General features: G+C 41.2%; 1 protein-coding gene across 1 annotated transcript in view; it reads right to left on the bottom strand.

Moving 5' to 3' along the window:
* The window catches only part of ddx43 (DEAD (Asp-Glu-Ala-Asp) box polypeptide 43), a 66,308-nt gene that overhangs the window by 17,443 nt on the left and 24,525 nt on the right, over positions 1-24,340 (bottom strand). The window contains exons 6-12 of the mRNA XM_073055361.1: positions 20,305-20,461; positions 20,060-20,178; positions 14,857-14,967; positions 12,593-12,734; positions 11,323-11,423; positions 9,170-9,257; positions 6,831-6,958 (exon numbers count right to left, since the gene is read on the bottom strand). Coding sequence (XP_072911462.1) covers positions 6,831-6,958; positions 9,170-9,257; positions 11,323-11,423; positions 12,593-12,734; positions 14,857-14,967; positions 20,060-20,178; positions 20,305-20,461 — 846 coding nt within the window. The remainder of the gene's footprint in view (positions 1-6,830; positions 6,959-9,169; positions 9,258-11,322; positions 11,424-12,592; positions 12,735-14,856; positions 14,968-20,059; positions 20,179-20,304; positions 20,462-24,340) is intronic.

The following is a 24,340-nucleotide window of genomic DNA, read 5'->3' on the forward strand; positions in this document are numbered from 1 at the left end:
AGTAAAGGACTTGATTGGTTTTGGAAGTTCAAAAGTTTAAAGTAAAATTACTATCAAAATATAAGTTAATATTTAACATGAAGATCCATTTTGACCCAGTGATAATCAAGTAACCAAACTGGATGGTGTACAACTTAGGAGGTTGAACATGTTGGCAATGGCTTTTCCACACTGGGGATAGATGATGGCTGTGCTTCTTGTTCAATCTATACACGCTACAACCATGGTGCACCAGTGGCAGAGGAGGGGGCCAGTTAGGATCTTGAGTGAGTCCCTCTCGAACAGGGGTTCCCAATCTTGGTCCACAGATCCCTTGCTTAATGGTATTCGCTCATGGCATTAAGAAGTTGGGAAACCCTGCTCTGGAAGATGAATGCCCTCAGACCATCCTGACATGGGATGGAGAACTGTACATCTATGATGGAGATAAACTGGTTGGGAACAAGCAGCTGGAAACTGAAATGTGACAGAGGACATCAAGTTGTCTTGTTTAAAGGCATATATTACAAGTATGATGTAATACTGACCACAGGCCCGTATGATTCAAACGTTAATATCTCTTAAATAGCTTGAGAACCAGCTTGACAACATTCAGGACAACACCCAATTCATCAGAAATCCAGTCCTTTGACAATGAATTTTCTACTCTCTCCATTGCTGACATAGCTTACAGGATCAATTCCAGTCAAACATCTTTCTCCCAAGTGAACTCCAGTTCATAAGTCAAATATCACCCTAATTTTGGGTCAAAAGCCTGGAAATCTTTGTACAACATCTTGATCCCAGGGACAACAGTGGATCAAGTGTGACTCAGCAATTCTCACTCAAGGGTGAATTTTTTTTATATAAGTTCTGAGCTTGAGGGAAGAACTCAGTTCAAACCAGGCGACGAAAATCCATTTTCTAATTTTAGAATTGTACATCTTATAGCACGGGAGATAATCACTGAGCTCATTATGCTTTGTTGACTTGTTGCAAAGATTAATCCAATTAGAAACACAATCGATTCTGCAAATGCTAGAAATCCGGAGTACCACATTTAAAGTACTGAAGGAACTGAGCAAGTCAGGCTATAGAAAGGAATAAACATTGGTGTTTCTGGATGAGATCTTCCTTCCTGCCAGTCAGAAAGGGAAACTAATTCAATGGAAAGCCAGATAATTCCTTTATTTTCATTTCTTTCTGTAAAGGGTTGATAGGTTCTGGATTAGAAAAGGCAAAGTTATTGGGGAGAAAGCAGGAGAATGGAGTTGAGAGGGATAATAAATCAGCCATGATGGAATGGTGGAGCAAACCCAATGGGCTGAATGACCCAATTCTGCTACTAGGTCCTATAAGTAGGTAAGTTCTCCAGTGTACTAGCTGATGAATTTTTCTTAGCCAACAAGTCATGATAGATGATCATTATTCACAGTACTAATCATGGAGTTCTATGATGCAGATTAGCTCTATATCACATCACAACCATACTACACCTCAACAGCACAAGAGATTTTGCAGATATTGGAAATCTAGAGCAACACACAAAAATTGCTAGAGATACTCAACAGCATAGGCAGCATCTGCAGAGGGAAATAAACAGTCATTGTTTCAGGCTAAGAGTCTTATTGGAGCCCAATGAGAGGTCACAGCATGAATGTCAACTGTTTATTCCCTTCCATAGATGCTGCCTAATTTGCTGAGCTCCTCCAGCATTTTGTGTGTGTTATACATCAATAGCACCTGTTCAGTTTTGATATGCTTTTTAACATCCTAAAGTCAAAAAAATAAGGAGGTCCCTACTGCAATCAAAGCATTTGATCTCAGTACATCCTGAGGCGGATTAGTGCCTGACAGTGATTGAGGTGCCATTGTCTATAGTAGTAAAGAAACATCCTGATGGAATTTACCAAACCAGACTCAGCCATAATAACTTGATCAAGGGTCAAACACCATGAGACCATAGGAGCAGAATTAGGCTATTTGGCCCATCGAGTCTGGCTGCACCATTCAATCATGTTTGATCCTTTTCTCCCGCCCTCCTCAGCCCCACTATCTGGCCTTCTCCCTGTAACCTTTGAAGCCATGTCCAATCAAGAACCTATCAAGTTCTGCCTTAAATACACTCAACGACCTGGCCTCCACAGCAGCCTGCGGTAATTAATTCCACAAATTTACCACCAGCTAAAGACATTTCTTCACATCTGCTTTAAATGGACACCCCTCTATCCTGAGGCTGTATCCTCTTGCCCTAGACTCCCTTACCATAGGAAATATCCTTTCCATATATACTCTGTCTAGGCTTTTCAACATTTAAAAGGTTTCATTGAGATCCTCCTCAACCTTCTAAATTCCAGCGAGTACAAACCCAGAGCTATCAAACATTCCTCATATGATAACCCTTTCATTCCAAGAATCATCCTTGTGAACCTCATCTGGACACTCTCCAATGCCAGCACACCTTTTCTTAGATGAGGAGCCCAAAACTATTCTTAATACGCAAGGTGAGGCCTCACCAATGCCTTATAAAACCTCAGCATCACATCCCTGCTCTTGTATTCTAGACCTCTTGAAATGAATGCTAACATTACGTTTGCCTTCCTCACCACCGACTCAAACTGCAAGTTAACCTTTAGGTTGTTCTGCACAAGGACTCTCAAGTCCCTTTCCAACTCAGATTTTTGGATTTTCTCCTATTTAGAAAAGAGTCTGCACATTTATTTCTACTACCAATGTGCATGACCACGCATTTTCCAACGTTGTATTTCATTTGTCACTTTCTTGCCCATCCTCCTAATCCAAGTCCTTCTGCAGCCTTCCCGTTTCCTCAACACTACCTGCTCCTTCACCAATCTTTGTATCATCTGCAAACTTGGCAACAAAACCTTTTATTCCATCATCTAAATCAGGGGTGTCAAACTCATTTTAGGTCACGGGCCGGATTGAGCAAAATGCAGCTTCATGCGGGCCGGATCAGTCGGACGCGTGCGAACGCAGCTTTCGTTGCCTCCGTTTTTTCAGCCTGCTCTCATGTGTCTCAGTCTCTGCTATAACTACTAAGTGTTTCACTTTACAAATTCCGTCTCTTATGAAGAAGACTGCCGAGCAAGACTGCCGAATAAACACTAAAAACCCTGAAAACCTGGTACCTGAATAAACTCAGCATTAGCCATATCATACGCAATAGGCGCTTCGATTACTGGGGCCAGCTTTAATAGTAATTAGATATTATCTCGTGGGCCAAAGATAATTCCACCGCGGGCCGGATTTGGCCCGCGGGCCTTGAGTTTGACATATATGATCTAAATCATTGATATACAGCATAAAAAGAAGTCCCAACACTGACCCCAACAGAACACCACTAGTTACTGGATCCTTTTATTCCCACTTGCTGCCTCTTACCAATCAGCCAATGCTCTAACCATGACAGTAACTTTCCTGTAATACCATGGGCTCTTAACTTGGTAAGCAGCCTCATGTGTGGCACCTTGTCAAAGGCCTCCTTAAAGTCCAAATATACAACATCTACTACATCCCTTTTATCTGTCCTATGTGTAATCTTCTCAAAGAATTTCAACAGGTTTGTCAGGCAAGATTTTCCTTCAACTTGTCCCATGTCACCAAGTACTCCATTACCTCATCCTTAACAAATGACTAACATCTTCCCAAGCAATTAGGTCAGACTAACTGGCCTATAATTTCCTTTCTGTTGCTTTCCTCCTTTCCTAAAGAGTGGAATAACATTTGCAATTTTCCAGTCCTCTGGTACCATGCCAGAGTCCAGTGATTTTTGAAAGATCATCACTCATGCCTCCACAATCTCTATTCCTACCTCTTTCATCTGACCCAACTAATGTACCCTCAGACCTTTCAGCTTTTTGAGCACCCTCTCCCTTGTAATAGTAACTGGACTCACTTCTCTTCCCTCACATCCTTCAACATCTGACACAATCCTACTGTCTTCCACAGTGAAGACTGATGTAAAATACTCATTTAGTTAATCTGCCATTCCTTTGCCTGTTATTATTTCTCCGGCCTAATTTTCTAGTGGTCTTATACCCACTCTCATCTCTTTTATTTATATACATATATATATATATATATATATATATATATATTTTAACATACTTGAAAAGCCTTTACTATCCACTTTGATATTATTTGTTAGCTTGCTTTCATATTTCATCTTTTCCCTCCTAATGATTCTTTTAGATGCTCTCTGTAGGGTTTTAAAAGCTTCCCAATCTTCTGCTTCCCACTAATTTTTGCTTTGTTGTATGCCTTCTCTTTTGCTTATATATTAGCTTTGATTTCGCTTGTCAGCCAAATGTACCATGTCAAATGGTACTATTTTACCATTTGAGTATTTCTTCAATTTTGGAAAACATCTATTCTGCACCTTCCTCATTTTTCCCAGAAACTCACACCATTGCTGCTTTGCTGTCATCCTTGCCAGCATCTCCTTCCAATTTACTTTGGCCAACTCCTCCTCATACCACTGTAATTTCCTTTGCACCACTTAAGTACTGCTATGTCAGACTTTACTTTCTCCCTATCAAATTTCAAGTTGAACTCAATCATATTGTGATCACTGCCTCCTAAGCATTCTTTTACCTTAAGCTCCCTAATCATCTCTGGTTCATTATATGCTGTATATATCCAGTATAGCTGATCCCCTCGTAGGCTCAATGACAAACTGTTTTAAAAAGCCATCTCGTAGGCATTCAAAACTCCATTTCCAATCTAATTTTCCAAATTGACCTGCACGTTGAAATCTCCCATGACTATCATAACAGTCATTGTAACACACCTTTTCTGTTTCCTGTTGTAATCTGTGGTCCACATCCCTGCTACTGTTCGGAGGCCTATACACAACTGCCATCAGGGTCCTTTTACCCTTGCAGTTTCTTAACTCAACACACAAGGATTCAATATCTTCCGATCCAATGTCATATTTTTCCTGATTTGATGCTATTCTTTACAAGCAGGGCCACATCACACCCTCTGTCTACCTTCTTATCCCTCCAATACAATATGTAACCTTGGACATTTAGCTCCCTACTACAATCATCCTTCAGCCAAGATTCAGCAATAGCCACAACACCATACCTGACTATCTGTTACAGTGCAACAAGATCATCCACCTAATTACTTATATACTGTGCATTGTGATTTAACACTTTTGAATACTGTACTCTTTTTGATTTTGCATCCCTAATGCACTGATACTCACACTTCTGTCTGCATAATGTCCTATCATCTGCCTGCCCTTCCTGACAATCTACTGCACGCTATCTTTACTTAAAAAACCTACAGCACAATACAGGCCCTTCAGCCAACAATCCTGTGCCGAACATCTACTTACTTTAGAAATTACCTAGGGTTACCCATAGCCCTCTTTCGAAGTTCAATGTACCTATCCAGGAATCTCTTAAAACACCCTATTGTATCTGCCTCCACCATTGTTGTTGGCAGCCCATACCATGCACTCATCACTCTCTGCATAAAAAACTTATCCCTGACATCTCCTCTGTACCTACTCCCCAGCACCTTAAAACTGTGCCCTTCTGCGTAGCCATTTCAGCCCTGGGAAAAAGCCTCTGACTATCCACACGATCAATGCCACTCATCATCCTATACACCTCTTGTCCTCCACCACTCCACGGAGAAAAGGCCGAGCCCACTCAAGTTAATATCCTAAGGCATGCTCCCCAATCCAGGCAACATCCTTGTAAATCTCCTCTGCACTCTTTCTATAGTTTTCTTGTCCTTCTTGTAGTGGAGTGACCAGAACTGAGCACAGTACTCCAAGTGGGGTCTGACCAGGGTATAATATAGCTGTAACACTAACTCTCAGCTCTTGAATTCAATCCCACCGTTGATGAAGGTCAATGAACTGTATGCTTTCTTAACCAGAGTCAACCTGCACAGCAGCTTTGAAGGTCCTATGGACTCGTACCCTAAGATCCCTCTGATCCTCCACAGTGGCAAGTCTTACCATTAATACTATATTCTGCCATCATATATGCTACATATTTTCTTTTCTTCTTGAGTAGATTTTCAACAGTCTTTGTATACCACTGTTCCTGTACCCTACCATTCTTTCCGTGTCAATAGAACATACCTATGCAGAATGCCACGTAAATATCCCCTGAATATTTGCCACATTTCTGCTGTACATAACCCTGAGAACATCTATTCCCAATTTATGCTTCCAAGTTCCTGCCTGATAGCTTCATATTTCCCCTTACTCCAATTAAATGCTTTCCTAACTTGTCTGTACCTATCCCTCTCTAATGCTATGTTAAGGAAATACAATTGTGATCCCTATCTCCAAAATGCTCTCCCATTGACAGACCTGATACCTGACCAGGTTCATTTCCAAATACCAGATCAAGTACAGCCTCTCCTCTTGTAGGCTTATCTACAAATTGTGTCAGGAAACCTTCATGAACACAACTAACAAACTCCACCCCATCTAAACCCCTTGTTGTAGGGAGATGCCAATCAATATTTGGGAAAATGAAATCTCCCACCACGACAACCCTATTATTATTACTCCTTTCCAGAATCTGTCTCCCTATCTGCTCCTTGATGTCCGTGTTACTATTGGGTGGTCTATAAAAAACACCCAGTGGACTTATTGACCCCTTCCTGCTTCTAAATTCCCGAGTCCCTTCACTCTGGTTCCCACTTACCTGCCAAATTAGTTTTAACACACGTCAGTGGACAGCATGTATCCCCCCCCCCCCCCCCCCATGTAGAAACACAATGTCTCTGTAAGCTTGCATGCACTAGATTTGAAGAAAGGCAAAGAACCACTACTCTCACATTGGTGCTACAGTACTTACATGACCTTTTTTCCAACAAAAATGATGACTTTGTCCTCTGGTTTCATGCATTTGATGAAGTGAAGTGCATAGTTTCTTTTCTCTTCTTCAGGGATAACCATTACATTTTGCTCCACTGTCTCTACTGCCTGCCAGAAACACAATTAGATATTATCCTACATATGCTCTCTTGCTTTGTCTGTTCTGTAGATACAGTCATTCTGTTGCTGCTATACACTGGACTACACTTAATGCTACTCTACAGAGCATTCAATTATTACAGCATTCTTGGTCCTCTTGTTTAAATTCTGAAAGTGAACCACCCATCAGGTCAGCCATTTAAGGGAATTCAGTCAAGAACTGCCTCATAGTTCGAAGGTGAGAGGCTAACCTTCGGCAGGCAACCACTCAATGCTGGAGCTTAGGACGACACTGTGACAGACATCTTGAGTCCAAGCCATCATGTGGAATTTCCACCCCCAGCCTGGCTAGATCCTGTAGCTTCTCCCACATTGTATGGATATCGCCAAGAGTTGAGGACCTGAGTTACAGGGATAGGTTGAACAGGTTAGGAATTTATTTCCTGGAGCACAAGGGAATGAGAGGAGATCTTTTAGAAGTATTCACAATTATAAGGGGTATAGACAAGAGTAAATTCATGTAGGTTATTTTCCCTCAGGTTGTCTGAGACTAGTACTAGAGGTCATGGGTTAAAGCAGTGGTCCCCAACCACCGGGGTGCAAAGCACGTGCTACCGGGCCGCGAGGAATCAATATGATTTGGTGATATGAAACGTTATGAGTCAGCTGCACCTTTTCCCATTTCCTGTCATGCCCACTGTTAAACTTGAATGCACGAGGTCATTACGCACGTAAAGTCATTACCCACACGAGGTCATCAGTCGCCTAAACGCAGTGATACCCTAGCGCCAGGGATCACTGGTTGGCCTCGGGTAACCGTCCGCATCGCCTGGCTGGTGAGAAGTGTCGGTGCTACAGGCCTGGAGCACAGACAGATGGGCACCGCCTCTAAATCCGTTTAGCACACCGAATGCTCGTGGGAAACCCGGTGCTAAAATACTTGCAGACGACCTAATGCGGGCTCAGGGTTTTTTAAGTAGCAGAGCAGCTACCTCGCTGTGATCTACTGAAAGTCATCCCTCAAGCCAAACTCTTACAAACAAGCTGGATGAACTCAGCAGGTCAGGCAGCATCCGTTGAAATGAGCAGTCAACGTTTCGGGCTGAGACCCTTCGTCAGGACTCTTGTTGGCCGATAGATCCTACCTACCTACAAAGGGGGCAGGCATGCGTCCTGTTGCACTCCTTGCTTGGTCGGTCACTCTCTCTGGACTGCAACTGCCGCGGCCCCGGCACGGGGACCTCCGGCCCTTACCTTGTCCTCTCACTGGTGTGTTGCAATGATTTTATATGTTCATACAAGGAAAATATGCGCTCTGTGTTTTTAATATCCAAACGTTACTTAAAATGTTATGATGCTATTGACTTATAAGTGAGTTATAATTGACTTATCACTATATTCAAGCAAGGAAAATATGCGCTGTGTGTTTAATATTAAATTCATTAGATAAACCCTTTTAGAAACGAAATTGAGTGTATTAGCCACTTATAAGTGACTTATAGTTGACTTATCGCCTATATTCCAGTCGTGATTAACACCCCCCCCCCCCCCACCCCCACTGTTGGCCGATCTGCAAGAATATTGTCAATATTAAACCGGACCGCGGTTGGTGACCCCTGGGTTAAGGAGAACCTGAGGAGGAAATTCTTCATTCAGAGGATGGTGAGAGTGTGGAGCAAGCTGCCAGTAGAAGTGGAGAATGTGGGTTTAACTTCAACATACAAGTTTGGATAAATACATGGATGAGAGGACTTTGAAGGGCTTTGCTCCATGTGCATGTAAGATAGGACAGAAGATCAGGTTGACATGGACCAAACAGGCTGAAGGGCCTGTTTCAGTGCTGTCGTGGTCTATGACTTGTCACTCACCACAGAGCAGCCAGTTAAATCCCCATCACTGCACGCTCTGTCTAGGGTGTAGTAACAAGCCTAACATCTCAATAGCGATGTTACCCCAGGGCACACAACACCAGTGGCCTCCTCATGTCAAGCCATGGCGATGAATTGGTGTAGAAGCAGAGGCAGTGGCTTGCATTAGCCTCTTGGCACAGTGGGAAGGGCAGCAGAGGACGGTCCCAGTTACCTTGGAGGAACACAGCAGTTGCCATTTAGTGTACTTCAAAACCATGATAGGTGCCTCTATTTGCAAAACTGCTCCTGCAATGCAAATTATATTAATTTTTTTTCAAGTACGGAATAAATGACAATAAACTTTACTTACTGCCAAATCAAGCGTTCCTACATAAACCATCATTGGATTCTTTAGATAGGATTGTGATAATCTCCGAACTCCGTCAGGCCATGTTGCACTGTGGTGGGAGGAGAAAGCGTTAACAACACTGTGATGTCTCTAGCAAAGATAGATTTATTGATGCCAAAGGAAATTAGTGGCACAGTAGCTTTACAAGTGCACTATAAATATTAGAAGTAGGAAGAATAAAAAAAATGTTACCACAAACAGCCCAATGAGACTTATAGTCTAAATAATGGCCAATAGCAAGAATGACCTCATATGGCGCTCTTTGGAGGAGCGCAGTTGTCTTAGTCTATTACTAAAAGTGTTCCTCAGTTCAGCCAAGATGGTATTCAGAGGGTGAGAAACATTGTCCAGAATTGCCAAGATTTTCCATAAGGTCCTTTGTTCTACCACAGGCTGCAGTGTCCAGTTTTTGATTCCTAAAACAATGCCAGCTTTTCTAATCAGTTTATTGAGCCTGCTGTCATCACCCGTGTAGATGCCATTGCCCCAGGACACCACCACGTAGAAGATTGTAATGGTGACAACAGACTGGTAGAACATGTGAAGGAGAGGCCTGCACACTAAAGGACCACAGTCTCCTTAGGAAATAGAAGCAACTCTGGCACTTCTTGTACACAGCCTCTGTGTTGGTGCTCTACTCAAGTCTGTCATCCAGGTGCACCCCAGGTACTTGTATGAGCTCACCACATCCACATCCTCACCATCAATAGTAACAGGGAGCAATGCAGGCTTAGTCTTCCTAAAGTCCATCACCATCTCATTTGTCTTACTGATGTTGAGCTGCAGATGATTCAGCTTGCAGCATTTGACAAATCCTTCACCAGGGCCCTGAATTCATCCTCCCATCCTCTCTTTATACACCCAATTGTTAAAACATAGAACATATTGCTGCTCCAGTAAAGGGAAAGCAACACTGACCTCCAATGATACATAGCCATTTCTATACATACAGCTGGCAATAGTGGAATTACGCACATTACCCCATTTCACCAGTTTCTGAAAGAGGGTGCCACAGTAGCATAGCGGCTAGTGCGACTGCTATTGCAGCTTGGGGCATTCCAGAGTTTGGAGTCCACTTCCAGCACCATCTGTAAGGAGTCTATACATTTTTCCCGTGAACTGCATGAGTTTCCTCCAGGTGTTCTGGTTTTCTCCCACAGTCCAGATGTACTAGATAATAGGTTAACTGGCCATTGTATATCGTCTTGTGATTAGGCTAGTGTTAAAATAGGTGGGCAGTTGCAGTGCTGTTTGTTGGGCCAGAAGGGCCTGTCCTGCACTTTAACTCTAAATAAAATAAACAAGAAATAAAACTAAACACAAGGCATAGCTTCTATGAGGTAGCTGCCACCAGTTGGGCACTTGCGCTAGAGAAGTGAATTATTCTGAGCTCATTAATTTGAGCTATCCATAGTAGGTGGTGCTCCAGACTGATGTTTGTGATGCTAAGACACAGCACCATCGTTGTTGTTAGCACTGCTAAATATTTAAAAATGAGGCAGCAGCGTAGCATAGCATAACACTATCTTAAAGCCAGCAACCTAGGTTTAATTCCACCGCTATCTGTAAGGTGAGCGTTATCAGTTTCCTCGCACATCCTAAAGATATACAGGTTAGTAGGTTAATTGATCGCATGCTGTAATTGGGCAATGCAAGCTTGTTGGGCCAGATGACATTATTACTAGATGAATAAAATTTAATCAGCCAATGGAAAGGAGCTGGTCAGCTCTGCTATCAATGTCAGGACAATCAAAATGCTGGAAGAACTCAGCAGGTCAGGTAGCATCTATGGAGAGGAATAAAGAGCTGATGCTTTGGGCTGAGACCCTTCATTTTGTTCATGTTGCCCTGGATTTGCAGAATCTTGTGTTTACAAGGTTAATAGTTCAGCATGGACTAGATGGACGAAAGAGCCTGTTTCTGTGCTGTAGCATTCTATGACACTACAATCAGAAGGGATCTGATCTTACCTCCATCAAACTCTACACACATCCCTCTACTACCAAGTGGTGAAGTACTGAGAACATGCATTTGATTTTTTTCTTGACCAATTATTGAGGCTTGATTTCTTTTGCCAGAAAGTTAATCAGAGTACACCAGGTACTATTTTATACCTAGTCATAATTGTCTGTCTATCAGGTCGTATATCCAAAATGATCTTCATAATCTGAGGTTCAAATCCCATATCCAGCATTCGATCTGCTTCATCCAATACCTTTAAAAAGGAAGAAGTGGGAAAACTTAGCAAGAAAATTATGGATTTATCATAATCTTCAGCTGCTGTTTGCAATGTCACTATTATATCTGCCTATAAAACACTTTAACTGGGGTAGATAGGTAATTATAACCTGAAGTGTTTTGGGCACCCAAGGTTCATTAAATATATGTATCTGTAATTGTTTCCTCACTAACTGAGTAGGAAACTTGTAAAATAGTAACATTAAGACAAAGCCCATCACTTTGTGGTGTTAATCTTCCAACAGCAGAAAGCCTGCCTCATAACTTCAGCAAACCAGGTTAATTACTGAAATACAATGCTATCTGTGTAGAGATTACATGCTTTCGAGGTGACTGCGTGGGCTTCCTACAGATGCTCCTGCTTCCCTCCATATCCCATTGGAACTGGAATTTGTTTATTCCAGTAGAGTGAAAAAGTAGAGTGAAAAGCTTGTCTTGCATACACAAAATGCTGGAAGAACAGCATTCATACATCAATTCATCGCAGAGCACTGAAGTAGAACAAGGTAAAACAATAAAGTTTTACAATTACAGAGAAAGTGTGATGCAGATAGACAATAAGGTGCAAGGTCAGAATGAAACAGACTGTGAGGTCAAGAGTCTGCTCTCACTGTACTAGGGAACCATTCATACACTGGTGCAGAAGCAATTATTAAGCTTGGTGATAAGTGTTTTCAGGCTTTTGTATCTTCAAACCCTAACACGTGGTTAAATAGGTAAATTGGCCCTTGGGTAGGTGGGTGAACGGAGGATCAGAAAAAAAACAATCGAGGGAAACCGGGGGGGGAGAGTAAAGAAGATTTGGATTGATATGATTGCTTTGTGAGCCAGCACAAAATCAATGGGCCATAGAGACTCTGGGTTTCTGGACTGGGTTGGTACCCCCAAACTTCATTTCTCTCCTGACTTAAAAAACAAAACATCTTTCTTCATTGAAACTTGATAGAGTGATGATAGTATAGAAATGACAAACTATTCATTCTTGAATTAGTTTTGTGAGCTATTGGCAGAGCGCCTGTACAATAAACATGATCACTATGAAACACCCACACCAGGACTACATTCACTCTGCTTTATTAACAATTCTAAATAGAATGCAGTTATAGACATTGGGTTAACACTGCTTCAGTTCCTCTATTCACTGACCAAATATGTTGTGCTCTTCAAACTGATGCAGTTGTTCATCTGAAGATCATTCAGCCGCCCGGGAGTTGCAATAACAATGTCCACTCCTTTTGTAATGAATTTAACCTGATCTTTACGGCTTCCCCCTCCATAAATACAAATACTGCAAAACAAAACATTTTGTAATTAAACCAAATAGTTGGGAATGCAGGAATATTTAAAGCCTCTCTGAAATATACAAAACAAAAAAATCCATTCTAATAAATTGATTCAGAACCCAAATTCTCAGAGTGAAATTCTCCTTACGACACTGAAATTCTGCAACTTGTGGGATACCCCAGCACATCATTAACTGTGTTGGTTGTTAATGCAAACAATGCATTTCGATGCACATGTGATAAATATACTCTAATCCTGACCTTTGGCAATATTTAAGGAGTAACATTGAAGAGAAGGTTATATTGAAATGGAATCACTGGAAACATTAACTGATTTCTTGATTTTATCTGTATAAATGCAGAGGCAATGGTGAAATAATGTTCTGCAAGTTAGTGCTGCAAACTTCTGGGTGATCAGTTGAGAAACGTTTCCAGAAAGGAGGTCATTGCTTCCCGTTACTGACATGATAAAAAGACCACGATGCCACAAAACATAGGAGCAAAATTAGGCCATTCACCCCACAGAGTCTACAACCCCATTCTCCTGCTTTCCCCATGACCTTTGTCACGCTTACTGATCAACCTATCAACCTTCACTTTAAATATACCCAATAGCTTAGCCTCCACAGTCATCTATGGCAATGAATTTCACAGATTGATCATCCTCTGGCTAAAGAAATCCCTCCTCATCTCTGTTCTAAATGGATGTCCCTCTATTCTGAGGCTGCGTCCTCTGACCCTAGAATCACCCACTATAGGAAACATCTTTTCCACATTCACTCGATCCAGACCTTTCAATATACAAACAGGTTTCAATGAGATCCCTCCTCATAATTCTAAATTCCAAGCTCCAATGATGGGCAGGAGCTTATTACATTTTCATCTAAAACTCTAGAGATGCTGGAATCATGAGGTAAAGAGTGAAATCACTGCAAATACTCAGCACCTTAAGAAGCCATGGATACAAATTCTAAGGTGAGCTATAACACTAATTCTGATACCTCCTTCACAGATACTGTGTGATCTTCTTATGCTTCTAAAAATACCACAGAAAACCATTATGCAGTCACCAGAGTTCACTACCTTTCCCACATGAACTGATATGCTTATTGTAATGAAAGTTAATATACCTTGCCAAAACCACTCTGCCCTTGTGAAGCTAATTACTTTATCATTCAATTTCATTGCTACTAGTGCAACTTCTATTAGTCAATTAAACACTCATGACTAAATAAATGCACCCATGACATCTCCACTGCTTGACTACCCCTCACCCAATCAATGAAGTAATTTCATTGTCAGTCATTGAAAGTTGCAACAAGTGCTACCACTTTTTCTCATTTTCAATATCACATCAATGGTTATGTTTAGGTTCTAAAGATGTTTCGTAACTTTGACAAAGTTATTGAAATCAGAGTTAATGAAATGGTCCTTTTTTGACCTTAAAAAGGATAATTTTACACATAAAGTGCCTCCGTACAAACTGATGATGAAGATATCCTTATGGAAGAAATTTATCTCAAAAGATATACAGCGCAACATACAAGCTTGATTTCAGAAATGTTGTCCCTGGGCTTGAGGAAGTCCTGGCCAATTAAGTGACTATCATGTGAGATGAGGTAAAACTCTGATAATTCCAACAGAGCTTTGTGATGCAGGTTTTCCTCCATTGGAAACTACTCTTAGTAATGCCAAATATTTAACTGACTTTTTATTACGAAAGCTGTTACACCATATAATAAATTTTACAGTGAATCAGTGAGCTTAAAGGAAGCAGGGGAGACGGGCCTCTGCTGAATTTAAGGTGAGCGAGGGAGACAGGATCTAGCTGAGTTTAATGGGAGCAAGGTAAACAGGACCCAAATGAGCCAGGTGCTGAACCAGTAAGATTTTGAATAATAGATAATCTGAGGTTGAGGCAGAATGACTGGATCTTTTCAATCAACTGGAGAAGGGTAGATGGGAATTCGAATGAATATTTCATTTGAAAGATGACACCCAACAATACAATGCTCCATCAATATTTATCTGGCTGGTCACCTTAAATTTTGTTTGTGCTAAGGTCCCATACATAAGTCTTTATCAAAAACTCTTTTGCATTTAAAATACTTGTACAGTAATCAATACCTCTTAATCCCTTTGTAGCTGTACTTGTTGCACTCTTCCTGTACCTGAAGAGCAAGCTCCCTGGTTGGCGTGAGGACCAGCATTCCAGGGCCATCATTTTTGTCTCGATGCCTGAAAACAAGTAGAGCAGTTACAGAATTTGGGCACAGTGTAATCTACAGGTAACTACCCTACTCAGACAGATGAACTTTATGCTCTCAAAACAAATAGAGGCACGTAATTCCTAAGAGGAAGCTAGCTACAATGTTTATATTCATTCATATTCACAATCATTGAAAATTTCAACACCTGGTTTTATGCTAAAAGTATTGATTCATCTTAAGAGTTCCCAGCAAGCTTCGAAAAAAATTCAAAAGATTAGTTATCCAAGAATAAGTCTTCCTCAATCGTTGACTTTAGATGTAAATTACAGCAAACCAATTATCCAAGGCATTGTGGAAAAGAACACAGGAATAGTACAGCACCGTATGGGTCCTTCCCATCTTCCCCATCTTATTGTGCCCCCTTCCTTTCCAGTCCTGATGAAGGGACTTGGCCCAAAACATTGGCTGTTTACTCCCTTCTACAAATGCTGCCTAATCTACTGAGTTCCTCCAGCATTATGTTATAACTTTGATACTCATATGATTGTTCATTTATTGAACTTTGCAGCAGAAATAGCAGATTCAGTTCACTGCAATGCATGCTGGATCTCAAATATTACAACATTTATGCTCACTTTTCATTGCCCTGTGATCAAGCACATTCTTTAGTTCGGTTCCACATTCCCCAGCAATCGCTTTTTCCTCTCTGAAAGAACTGTGATTTGCGCTCCCTCTTGCTCTGAGAGATCTATACCCTCAGTCCCATCTTCCTTTATCAAATATTTATCTTCCTCAATTAAGTTCACTGGCTTCCACTTAATGGATATTCCACACCTGCATTTAATAACATTCTGTTTTAAAGATAAAAATTAGCTTTATTTGGCACATGCATATTGAATACTGAAACATACTACAAAATACACAAAATGTACTGGAGGAACTCAGTAGGTGACACTGAAATGGGTTGTTGCGTCAATGACTAACAAAGTCCGAGGACGTCCTGATAAAAGCCCGCAAGTGTTACCATGCTTTCAGTGCCAACACAGCACACCCACAACTCATTAATCCTAACCTGCATGTCTTCGAACTGTGGGAGGAAACAGAAGCACTCAGAAAACGTATAAACTCCTTACAGACAGTACTGGATATTGAACCCCAATCGCTGATTGCTAGTCCTGTAAAACATTGCACCAGCAGGTATTTAGCCATGCTGTCCAGTTGCACCCCCACCCCGATTTTTGCCTAATGAGAAAACTATCTGCAACTGATGATCTCATGCTACCCGTAGAAATGCAAATGGATCTTCAAAATGCCCTGCTGATTCTTTCAAGTTCCATATCAATCAGATTAAAGATGGTTTGGAGTTGAACTGAAGGGGTAACTAATATCATAATGGAAAGGTTTGTTAATGCTACATGGTGGGGTTTAAACTAGAGCTGCAGGGGGTTGGGAACCAGAGTGCCAGAACAGTTAGTGGAGAGGTTGTGGAGGCAGATGTTGGTAAGACCTCATACAAAGTTGGGAATCAAAATGTTGAGCATGGTGTGACTAGTGTCCTGAGTTGCATGTATTTCAATGCAAGTAGTATTGTAGGAAGAGCAGATAATAGTGCTGAAGCTGGTTTACAAACAGAGGAAATGTGTAGTGAAAAGAGGCTGCTAATGGGGCAAAACTGCAGTCAACAGGATGAATTGCAATGTAAAATGCAGACAAAAATTGAAAATGGTGAATACAGGACTGAAGGTATTGTATTTGAATGTGCACAGTACATGGAATAAGGTAGATGAACATGCAGTACAGTTGCAGATTGGCAGGTATGATGTTGTAGGCATTACTGAATGATGGCTGAAAGATTATAGCAGGGAGCTTAATGTCCGAGGATATAGACTGCATTGAAAGGACAGGCAGGAAGGCAGACGGGGTAGTGTTTCTCTGTTGGTAATAGATTAAATCAAATCACTTCGAAAGAGGTGACATAGGGTCGGAACTTGTTGAATCATTATGGATAGAGCTAATGAACTGCAAGGGTAAAAAGACCCTGATGGGAGTTGTCTACAGATCCCCCAAACAGTAGTAAGGATGTGGCCTACAAATTACAACAGGAGATAGAAAATGCGTGACAATAGAGCAATGTTACAATAGTCATGCAGGACTTCAATATGCAGGTAGATTGGGAAACTCAGGTTGGTGCTAGATTCTAGGAGGGGGAATTTCTAGAGTGCCTACGAAATGACTTTTTAGAGCAGCTCAGGGCAGCGCAGTCAATCAACTATTCTGGATTGGGTGTTGTAAAATGCAATACATGATAATACTGAAAATAAGTAAATCAATTACAGTAAGTATATATGTATATTAAATAGCACAAAAACAGAAATAATAAAAAAGTGAATTAGTGTTCATGGGTTCAATGTCCATTTAGAAATTGGGTGGCAGAGGGGAAGAAGCTGTTCCTGAATCGCTGAGTGTGTGCCTTCAGGCTTCTGTACCTCCTTCTTTATGGGAACAATGAGAAGAGGGCATGCTCTGGGTGATGGGGGCCCTTAATTATGGCCACTTCCTTTCTAAGGCACCTCACCTCGAAGCTGTTTTGGATACTATGGAGGATAGTACCCAAGACTGTCTGTAGCTTCTTTCAGTTCTGCGCCCTAGCCCCACCGTACCAGACAGTGTTGCAGCCTGTCAGAATGCTCTCCATGGTACATCTGTAGAGGTTTGAGTGTTTTAGGTAACAAACCAATCTCCTCAAACTCCTAATGAAATACAACTGTTGTCTATGTAGTTGCATCAATATTCTGGGACCAGGTTTGATCCTCAGAAATCTTGATACCCAGGAGCTTGAAACTGCTCTCTCTCCACTTCTGATCCTTCAATGAGGATTGGTTTGTCTCCCTTGTCCTCCCCGTTCTGAAGTCCACAATCAGTTCTTTATTGTTAGTGATGTTGAATGCAAGATTGCTGCAGCAACACTACTCAACTAGCTGGTATATCTTGCTCCTCTATGCCCTGTCGTCTCCATTTGAAATTCTAGTAACAATGGTTGTATCATCAGCAAGTTTATAGATGGCATTTGAGCTATACCTAGCCACACATAGAGCAGTGAGCTAAGCACACATACCCGAGGTGTACCAATATTGATCGTCAGCGAGGAGGACATATTATTACCAATCCGTACAGACTGTGGTCTTTTGGTTATGAGGTCAAGAATCCAGTTTTAGAGGGAGATAGAAACCCAGGTTCTGTAGCTTAACCATCAGGACTGTGGGAATTATGATGCGTTTAGCTGAGCTATAGTCAATGAACAGCATCCTGATATAAGTGTTTGTATTGTCCAGGTGATTCAAAGCCGTGTGAAGAGACAGAGATTGTGTCTGTCGTAGAGCTATTGCGGTGATAGGCAAATTGCAGGGTCCAAGTCCTTGCTGAGGCAGGGGTTAATTCCAGCCATGACCACCCTCTCAAAGCATTTCATCACCAAAGATGTGAATGCTACTGAACAATAGTCATTAAACATCCCTCATTATTCTTCTTGGCACTGGTATAATTGTTACTCTTTTGAAGCAGGTGGGAACTTCCTACGGTAGAAGTGAGAGTTTGAAAATGTCCTTGAATACACCCACCATACATCCATCGGGGCCTGCTACCTTGCGAGGGTTCACCCTCCTGAAAGACAGCCTGATATTGGCCTCCAAGACAGAGATCACAGGGTCACCAGGTGCAGTAGGGATCTTCACAGCTGTAGTATATTCTCCCTTTCAAAATGGGCATAAAAGGCATTAAGCTTGTCTGGTAGTAAAGCATCACTGCCAATCGTGCTATTGGGTTTCGCTTTTTAGGAAGTAATGTCCTGCAAACTCTGCCAGAGTTGACATGCATCCAATGTTGCCTCCAACCTTGCTCGGAACCGCTGCTTCGCTCTTGAAATAGCCCTCTGCAAATCATACCTCGTTTTTTGTACAGACCTGGGATGCCAGACCTAAATGCCACAGATCTAGCCCTCAGCAGATGCTGAACCCCCTGGTTCATCCATGGTTTTTGGTTTGGGAATGTACAGGTTTTTAATAGGTACACATTCATTTAAACAGGTTTAATGAAGTTGATAACAACTGCGCAGCATACTCATCCAGATTCGAAGATGAATCCTTGAATACAGTCCAGTGGATTGATTCAAAACAGTCCTGAAAGTGCTCCTGTGCTTCCCTTGTCCATACCTTCTTAATCCTCACTACTGATGCTGGAACTCTAACCTGCAACTCTATGTTAAAAGGTTGGCACAACATTGTACGTTAGGCCACTGTACTTAATAAAGTGGCCACTGAATAGGTAGGTTTGTGGTCTTCTGCTGCTGTGAACCATCTATTTCAAGGTTCGACATGTGTGTTCAGAGATTCTTGTGTGCACACCACTATTGTAATGTTTGATTATTTGAGTTACTGCCCCTTGAACCAGTCTGGCCAATCTCCTCTGACCTGTAGCAAGGTGTTTTCACACATGGAACTGTAACTCACTGGACTTGTTTTTTTTGTTTCTCGCACCATTCTCTGTAAGCTCTCAAAATTGTTGTATGTGAAAATCTCAGGAGATCAGCAGTTTCTGAGATACTCAAACCACCCCATCTGGTACCAACAATCATTCCATGGTTCCTTACCCATTCTGATATTTGGTCAAAACCTCTTTGGTAAACAACCGAACCTCGTGATGCTGTCTACATGCTTTATTGCACTGAGTTGCTGCCAAATGATTGGCTATTCGATATTTGCATTAACAAGGTGTACAAGTGTAGCTGATAAAGTGGGCATTGAGTGTATGTGCTATGTTTCAACTCCTGACTTTGTCTCAATATTGCCAGTCACTGGGATTGCTCTGCGAGTCACTGTGAACTCAGCCTTACCCTGTAGGCTTGGCTGCACCAGATTTCAGCAGTCTGCTGGGGTGATCATCGAAGAAAGCACCAGGGTTCACCTCCCCGCTCAGCACAATACAGGTGAACACAGCTAAATAGCTGCTCTGAGGCTCTTACATCACTCTTGGACACAAGAGGGTTAACAATCTGATAGGGTTAAGAAGAAAGGAGGTGGGATATTATTGCCTTGAGGCATTGTGGAAAACACCAAGAAACTTACATCGGCTGCAGATCCAGATGGATGAACCCAGGTAAGAGATATGCCAGAGTTTTTCCAGTTCCAGTCTGTGCTATCCCAATCAGATCAATCCCCATCAAAATTATCGGCCACGCTTGAGACTGAAGCATAAGCACATTCCACAGATAACTAAACCAAATTTCACTGGCATTGTTTGAAAAATTAGATTACAGCAACTGGTTCAGATAAATCAGAATCTGGTTGAATACAAAGTGAAGTTTTCATACCTGGATTGGAGTAGGGCACTGGAACCCAACTCTCTTAATACTTGCCATAATCTCAGGATAATGCTGGAAAGCTTCCATAAATGTGCACACTGGATTAGGAATTTGTCGCTTTGTACCTTCAGTCACATCTTCACATGTTATATTGTTATTTTGCTTTCTATTAAAACAAGCATGACAGTACAGAGAAAATAAACAGCTGAGACTCTGCATACCTTGATTAAAAGAAACTCACTTAGAAGATTAGAGAGAAATCAATTCTTTCCATCTCCAACCCTAACCCAATTCTGAAGGTTTAGGGGAGTAAAAACCATAAGAGTCCTGAGAGGCTTTTACAGCCTCTGTAATAAGATCACAGTAGAAGAAATATTCTCTTTGATGCATCTTATGTCAATTTTCAGGAACAAGAGCAATGCATTCATACAGATGCTTAGAATGGTGAATGCAAGCAGTATTAGTTAATAGAACATGGAATTTTACAGCATTTCAGGTGCTTCGGCCCACAATGTTGTATCGACAATGTAATCTACTCTAGAGACTGTCTAAAATTCCCCTGGTGCATAGCCCACTATTTTTCTAAGCTCCATATACCTATCCAAGAGGCTCTTAAAAGACCCTATTGTATCCACTTCCACCACCACCGCTGGCAGTGCATTCCACATACCCATCAAAAAAAGTACCCGTGACATCCCCTCAGTACTTATTTCCAATGACCTTAAAGCTATGCCCTCTCGTGTTATCCATTCAGCCCTGGGAAAAAGCCTCTGCCTATCCACACGATCAATGCCCCCCCATCTTATGCACCTCTATCAGGTCACCTCTCATCCTCTGTCACTCCAAGGACAAAAGGCCAAGAACACTCCACCTATTCTCATAAGGTACACCCTCCAATCCAGGTAACATCCTTGAAAATCTCCTCTGCACTCTCTCTATAGCATCCACAACTTTCTACAGGTGAGGTGATCAGAACTGAACACAGTACTCCAAGTGGGGCCTGACCAAGGTCTTATATAGCTATGACATTACCCCATGGCTCTGAACTCAATCCTATGGTGGTTAAATACACCTTCTTAACAACTGCCAACACACCATATACCTTCTTAACAACTAGTTCTGGTCACTTTGTTATAGGGAGGATATGTCAGAGAGAGTGTAGAGGAGATTTACCAAGATGCTCCCAAGATTTTAGAGCATGCCTTATGAGGATAGGTTGATTAAGCTAATGTTTTTGTTCTTGGAGTACAAAATGACAGGCAACTTTATAGAGCTGTAAAAGACAAGAGGCTAGCCAGAGACCTTCCCACAGGGTGAAAATTGCTAATACAAGGAGGCATAATTTTAAGGTGATTGGAGGAAAGTAGCACATATTAATGTACACACATTATATATATATATATAAAACAATTAAAATCTGAACCTTCAAGGGTAATGACCTGAAACTTAGGACTCAAGGATTCTAAGATGTCATTTCTAGGAAGGAAAGTAAAGAATATGTGCAGAAAGGATTTGCGTTGTAGGGTGTGGAAAGTGTAAAGTCAGGACTTTGATGGAACAAGTAGTACACAGTTTACTTCCCCTAGAAGGTAGCAATGACATTGCTTCAGAACAACAGGGAGATTGTAGTAAATGCTCAGTTATCTGACAGGTACCAGATTTGACAGGTGCTGGATTATTTAATATATAACGGACAGAGATTATATCAATTTAGCTTGCCTTTCCTTTAATTTTTTGTCAAACTTTCTTAAAGCCTTACAACATTTCCTCTTGTTACATGCACATGCAGTTCAACTCTGAGTGATTATGCAGAAAGTTTGTAGTTATTAACTCAGAGGAGATAACTTCACTCACCCCATCACTGAACTGTTCCTACAACCTACAAACTTTCAAGAATTTTTCATCTCAGGTTCTCGATATTGTCTATTTATCTATCTATCTATATCTATTTATTTATTTAATAATTTCACTTTTGTATTTGCACAATTTGTTGTCTTGCACATTGGCTGTCTGTCCTTCTGGGTGTAGTTTTTCATTAATTTTATTGTGTTTCTTGAATCTACTGTGTATGCCTGCAAGAAAACAATTTTCAGGGTTGCATATGGTAATATATGCTCTTTGATAATAAACTTACTCTAACCTTTGAAGTACTTTGATCTACATCACTTCTGTACACTTCATTATAAACATCTGAAATTCTGCCGAGAATAGCTGTGTCATTGGCAAATTTATAGATGGTATTTGAGCTCTGCCTAGCCACACAGTTGTGGGTGTAGAAAGTAGAACAGTAGGCTAAGCATGTATCCTTGAGGTGTGCCAGTGTTGACTGCCAGTGAGGAGATGTTATGTTTAATCCATATTAACTGGTCTCCCAGTGCTGAAGTCAAGGATCTAGTTGCAGCAGAAAATACTGAGGTTAAAGTTTTGGAGCTTGGTGATTAGAACTGAGAGTATGATTGTGCTGAGCATTGAGTTGTAATCAATAAACAGCAGCCTGAGGTATTGTTATTGTCCAAGTTATCGTTAGGGGAGTGGAGAGCCAGTGAGATTGCATCTGCTGTAGACCTATTGTGTCGACAGGCAAATGCTATTGGTCCAGGCCCTTGCTTAGGCAGGAGTTGAGTTTAACCATGATCAACCTTTAAAAGCACTACATCACAGTAGATGCAAGTGCGACTGGGTAATAGTCAATGAGACAGCTCATCCTTTTCTTTTTGAGTACTGGTATCATTGTCACCCTTTTGAAGCAAATGGGAACCACCAACTGCAGCAGTGAGAGATCGAAGATGTCCTTGAATATTCTCACCAGTTGGTTGGCAGTTATTACATTATAAATTGTGTCTTTAACATTGAAAACTGATTAGAAATTTTACATTAGAAAATACTCAGGATCACAATAGGCTGCAGACGTTCGTAAACTCAGCCAGCTCCAACCTTGGGCAAAACTGTTCCCACCATCTAGGACATCTTCAAAAGGTGGTACCTCATCCATCATTAAGGACTCTCACCATCTGGGACATGCCAATTTCTCTTTACTACCATTATGGGAAGAGATACAGGAGCCTGAAGTCCCACAATAGCTAGGCTCAAGAACAGCTACTTGAACTTTTCAGTTCTTGAACCAACTTGCACAACGTCGATCACTATTTCAGTTTGGTAACACCTATATCACTCGAAACATTTTGAACAAAAATGAACCGACTAAAATGGACTTGGTTTTTTTGTTCTTAATTGTGTTCCTTCCTGTTAAAAATTATGCTGTTTATGTTTTTTCCATAAATGCTTATATGATGCTATTGCAAATATGTTTATCATTGCATTTGTGCATATGGCAATAGACCTAACTTTGAATAGTGGAATTGTAACTTACTAGCTTCCTTACGATTTTTTTCCCTAGTAAAAACTTCACATTTTAAGTTAAATTTTGGTCCACAGGTATACTAAAGAGGTTACATTGTGAGGTACAAATATAGTAAAGACATTCCCAGAAATATAATTCAATTAGTTATGACGTGTGGAAGTATTCAGCAAAACTACACATGCACTGTGTTTCACTTTTCTGAAAGTGGCCTTCAAAGGCCAGTGACAATTCATTTAATCACGCTGATTTATATTTTCCACTCAACCCTATTCTCCTGCCCTCTCCCTGTAACACTTGACACCCTTACAAATCAGAAAACTAAAATTCTGCTTTAAATATACCTAATGATTTGGCCTCCACAGCCTTCTGTGGCAATTAATTTCACAGATTCACCATGATCTGAATCAACTATGAGACATTTCTTTATCCATCGATACAAATATTGAGCTTCTTATTTCACTGCTAAGTGATCCACTCCCTTTAAAGCTCAAGTGATTAGAGACCATAAGACATGGGAGCAGAATGAGGCCATTTGGCCTATCAAGCCTGCTCTGCCATTTCATCATGGCTGATCCATCTCCTCATATCCCTTCATACTCAAGAATCCATCAATCTCAGTCTTAAATATACCCAAATAACCTAGCCTTTATAGCCACCTGCGGCAATGAATTCTAGGTTCACCAC

This window comes from Hemitrygon akajei, chromosome 9 (genome assembly GCF_048418815.1).
Source record: "Hemitrygon akajei chromosome 9, sHemAka1.3, whole genome shotgun sequence".
NCBI lineage: Eukaryota > Metazoa > Chordata > Chondrichthyes > Myliobatiformes > Dasyatidae > Hemitrygon > Hemitrygon akajei.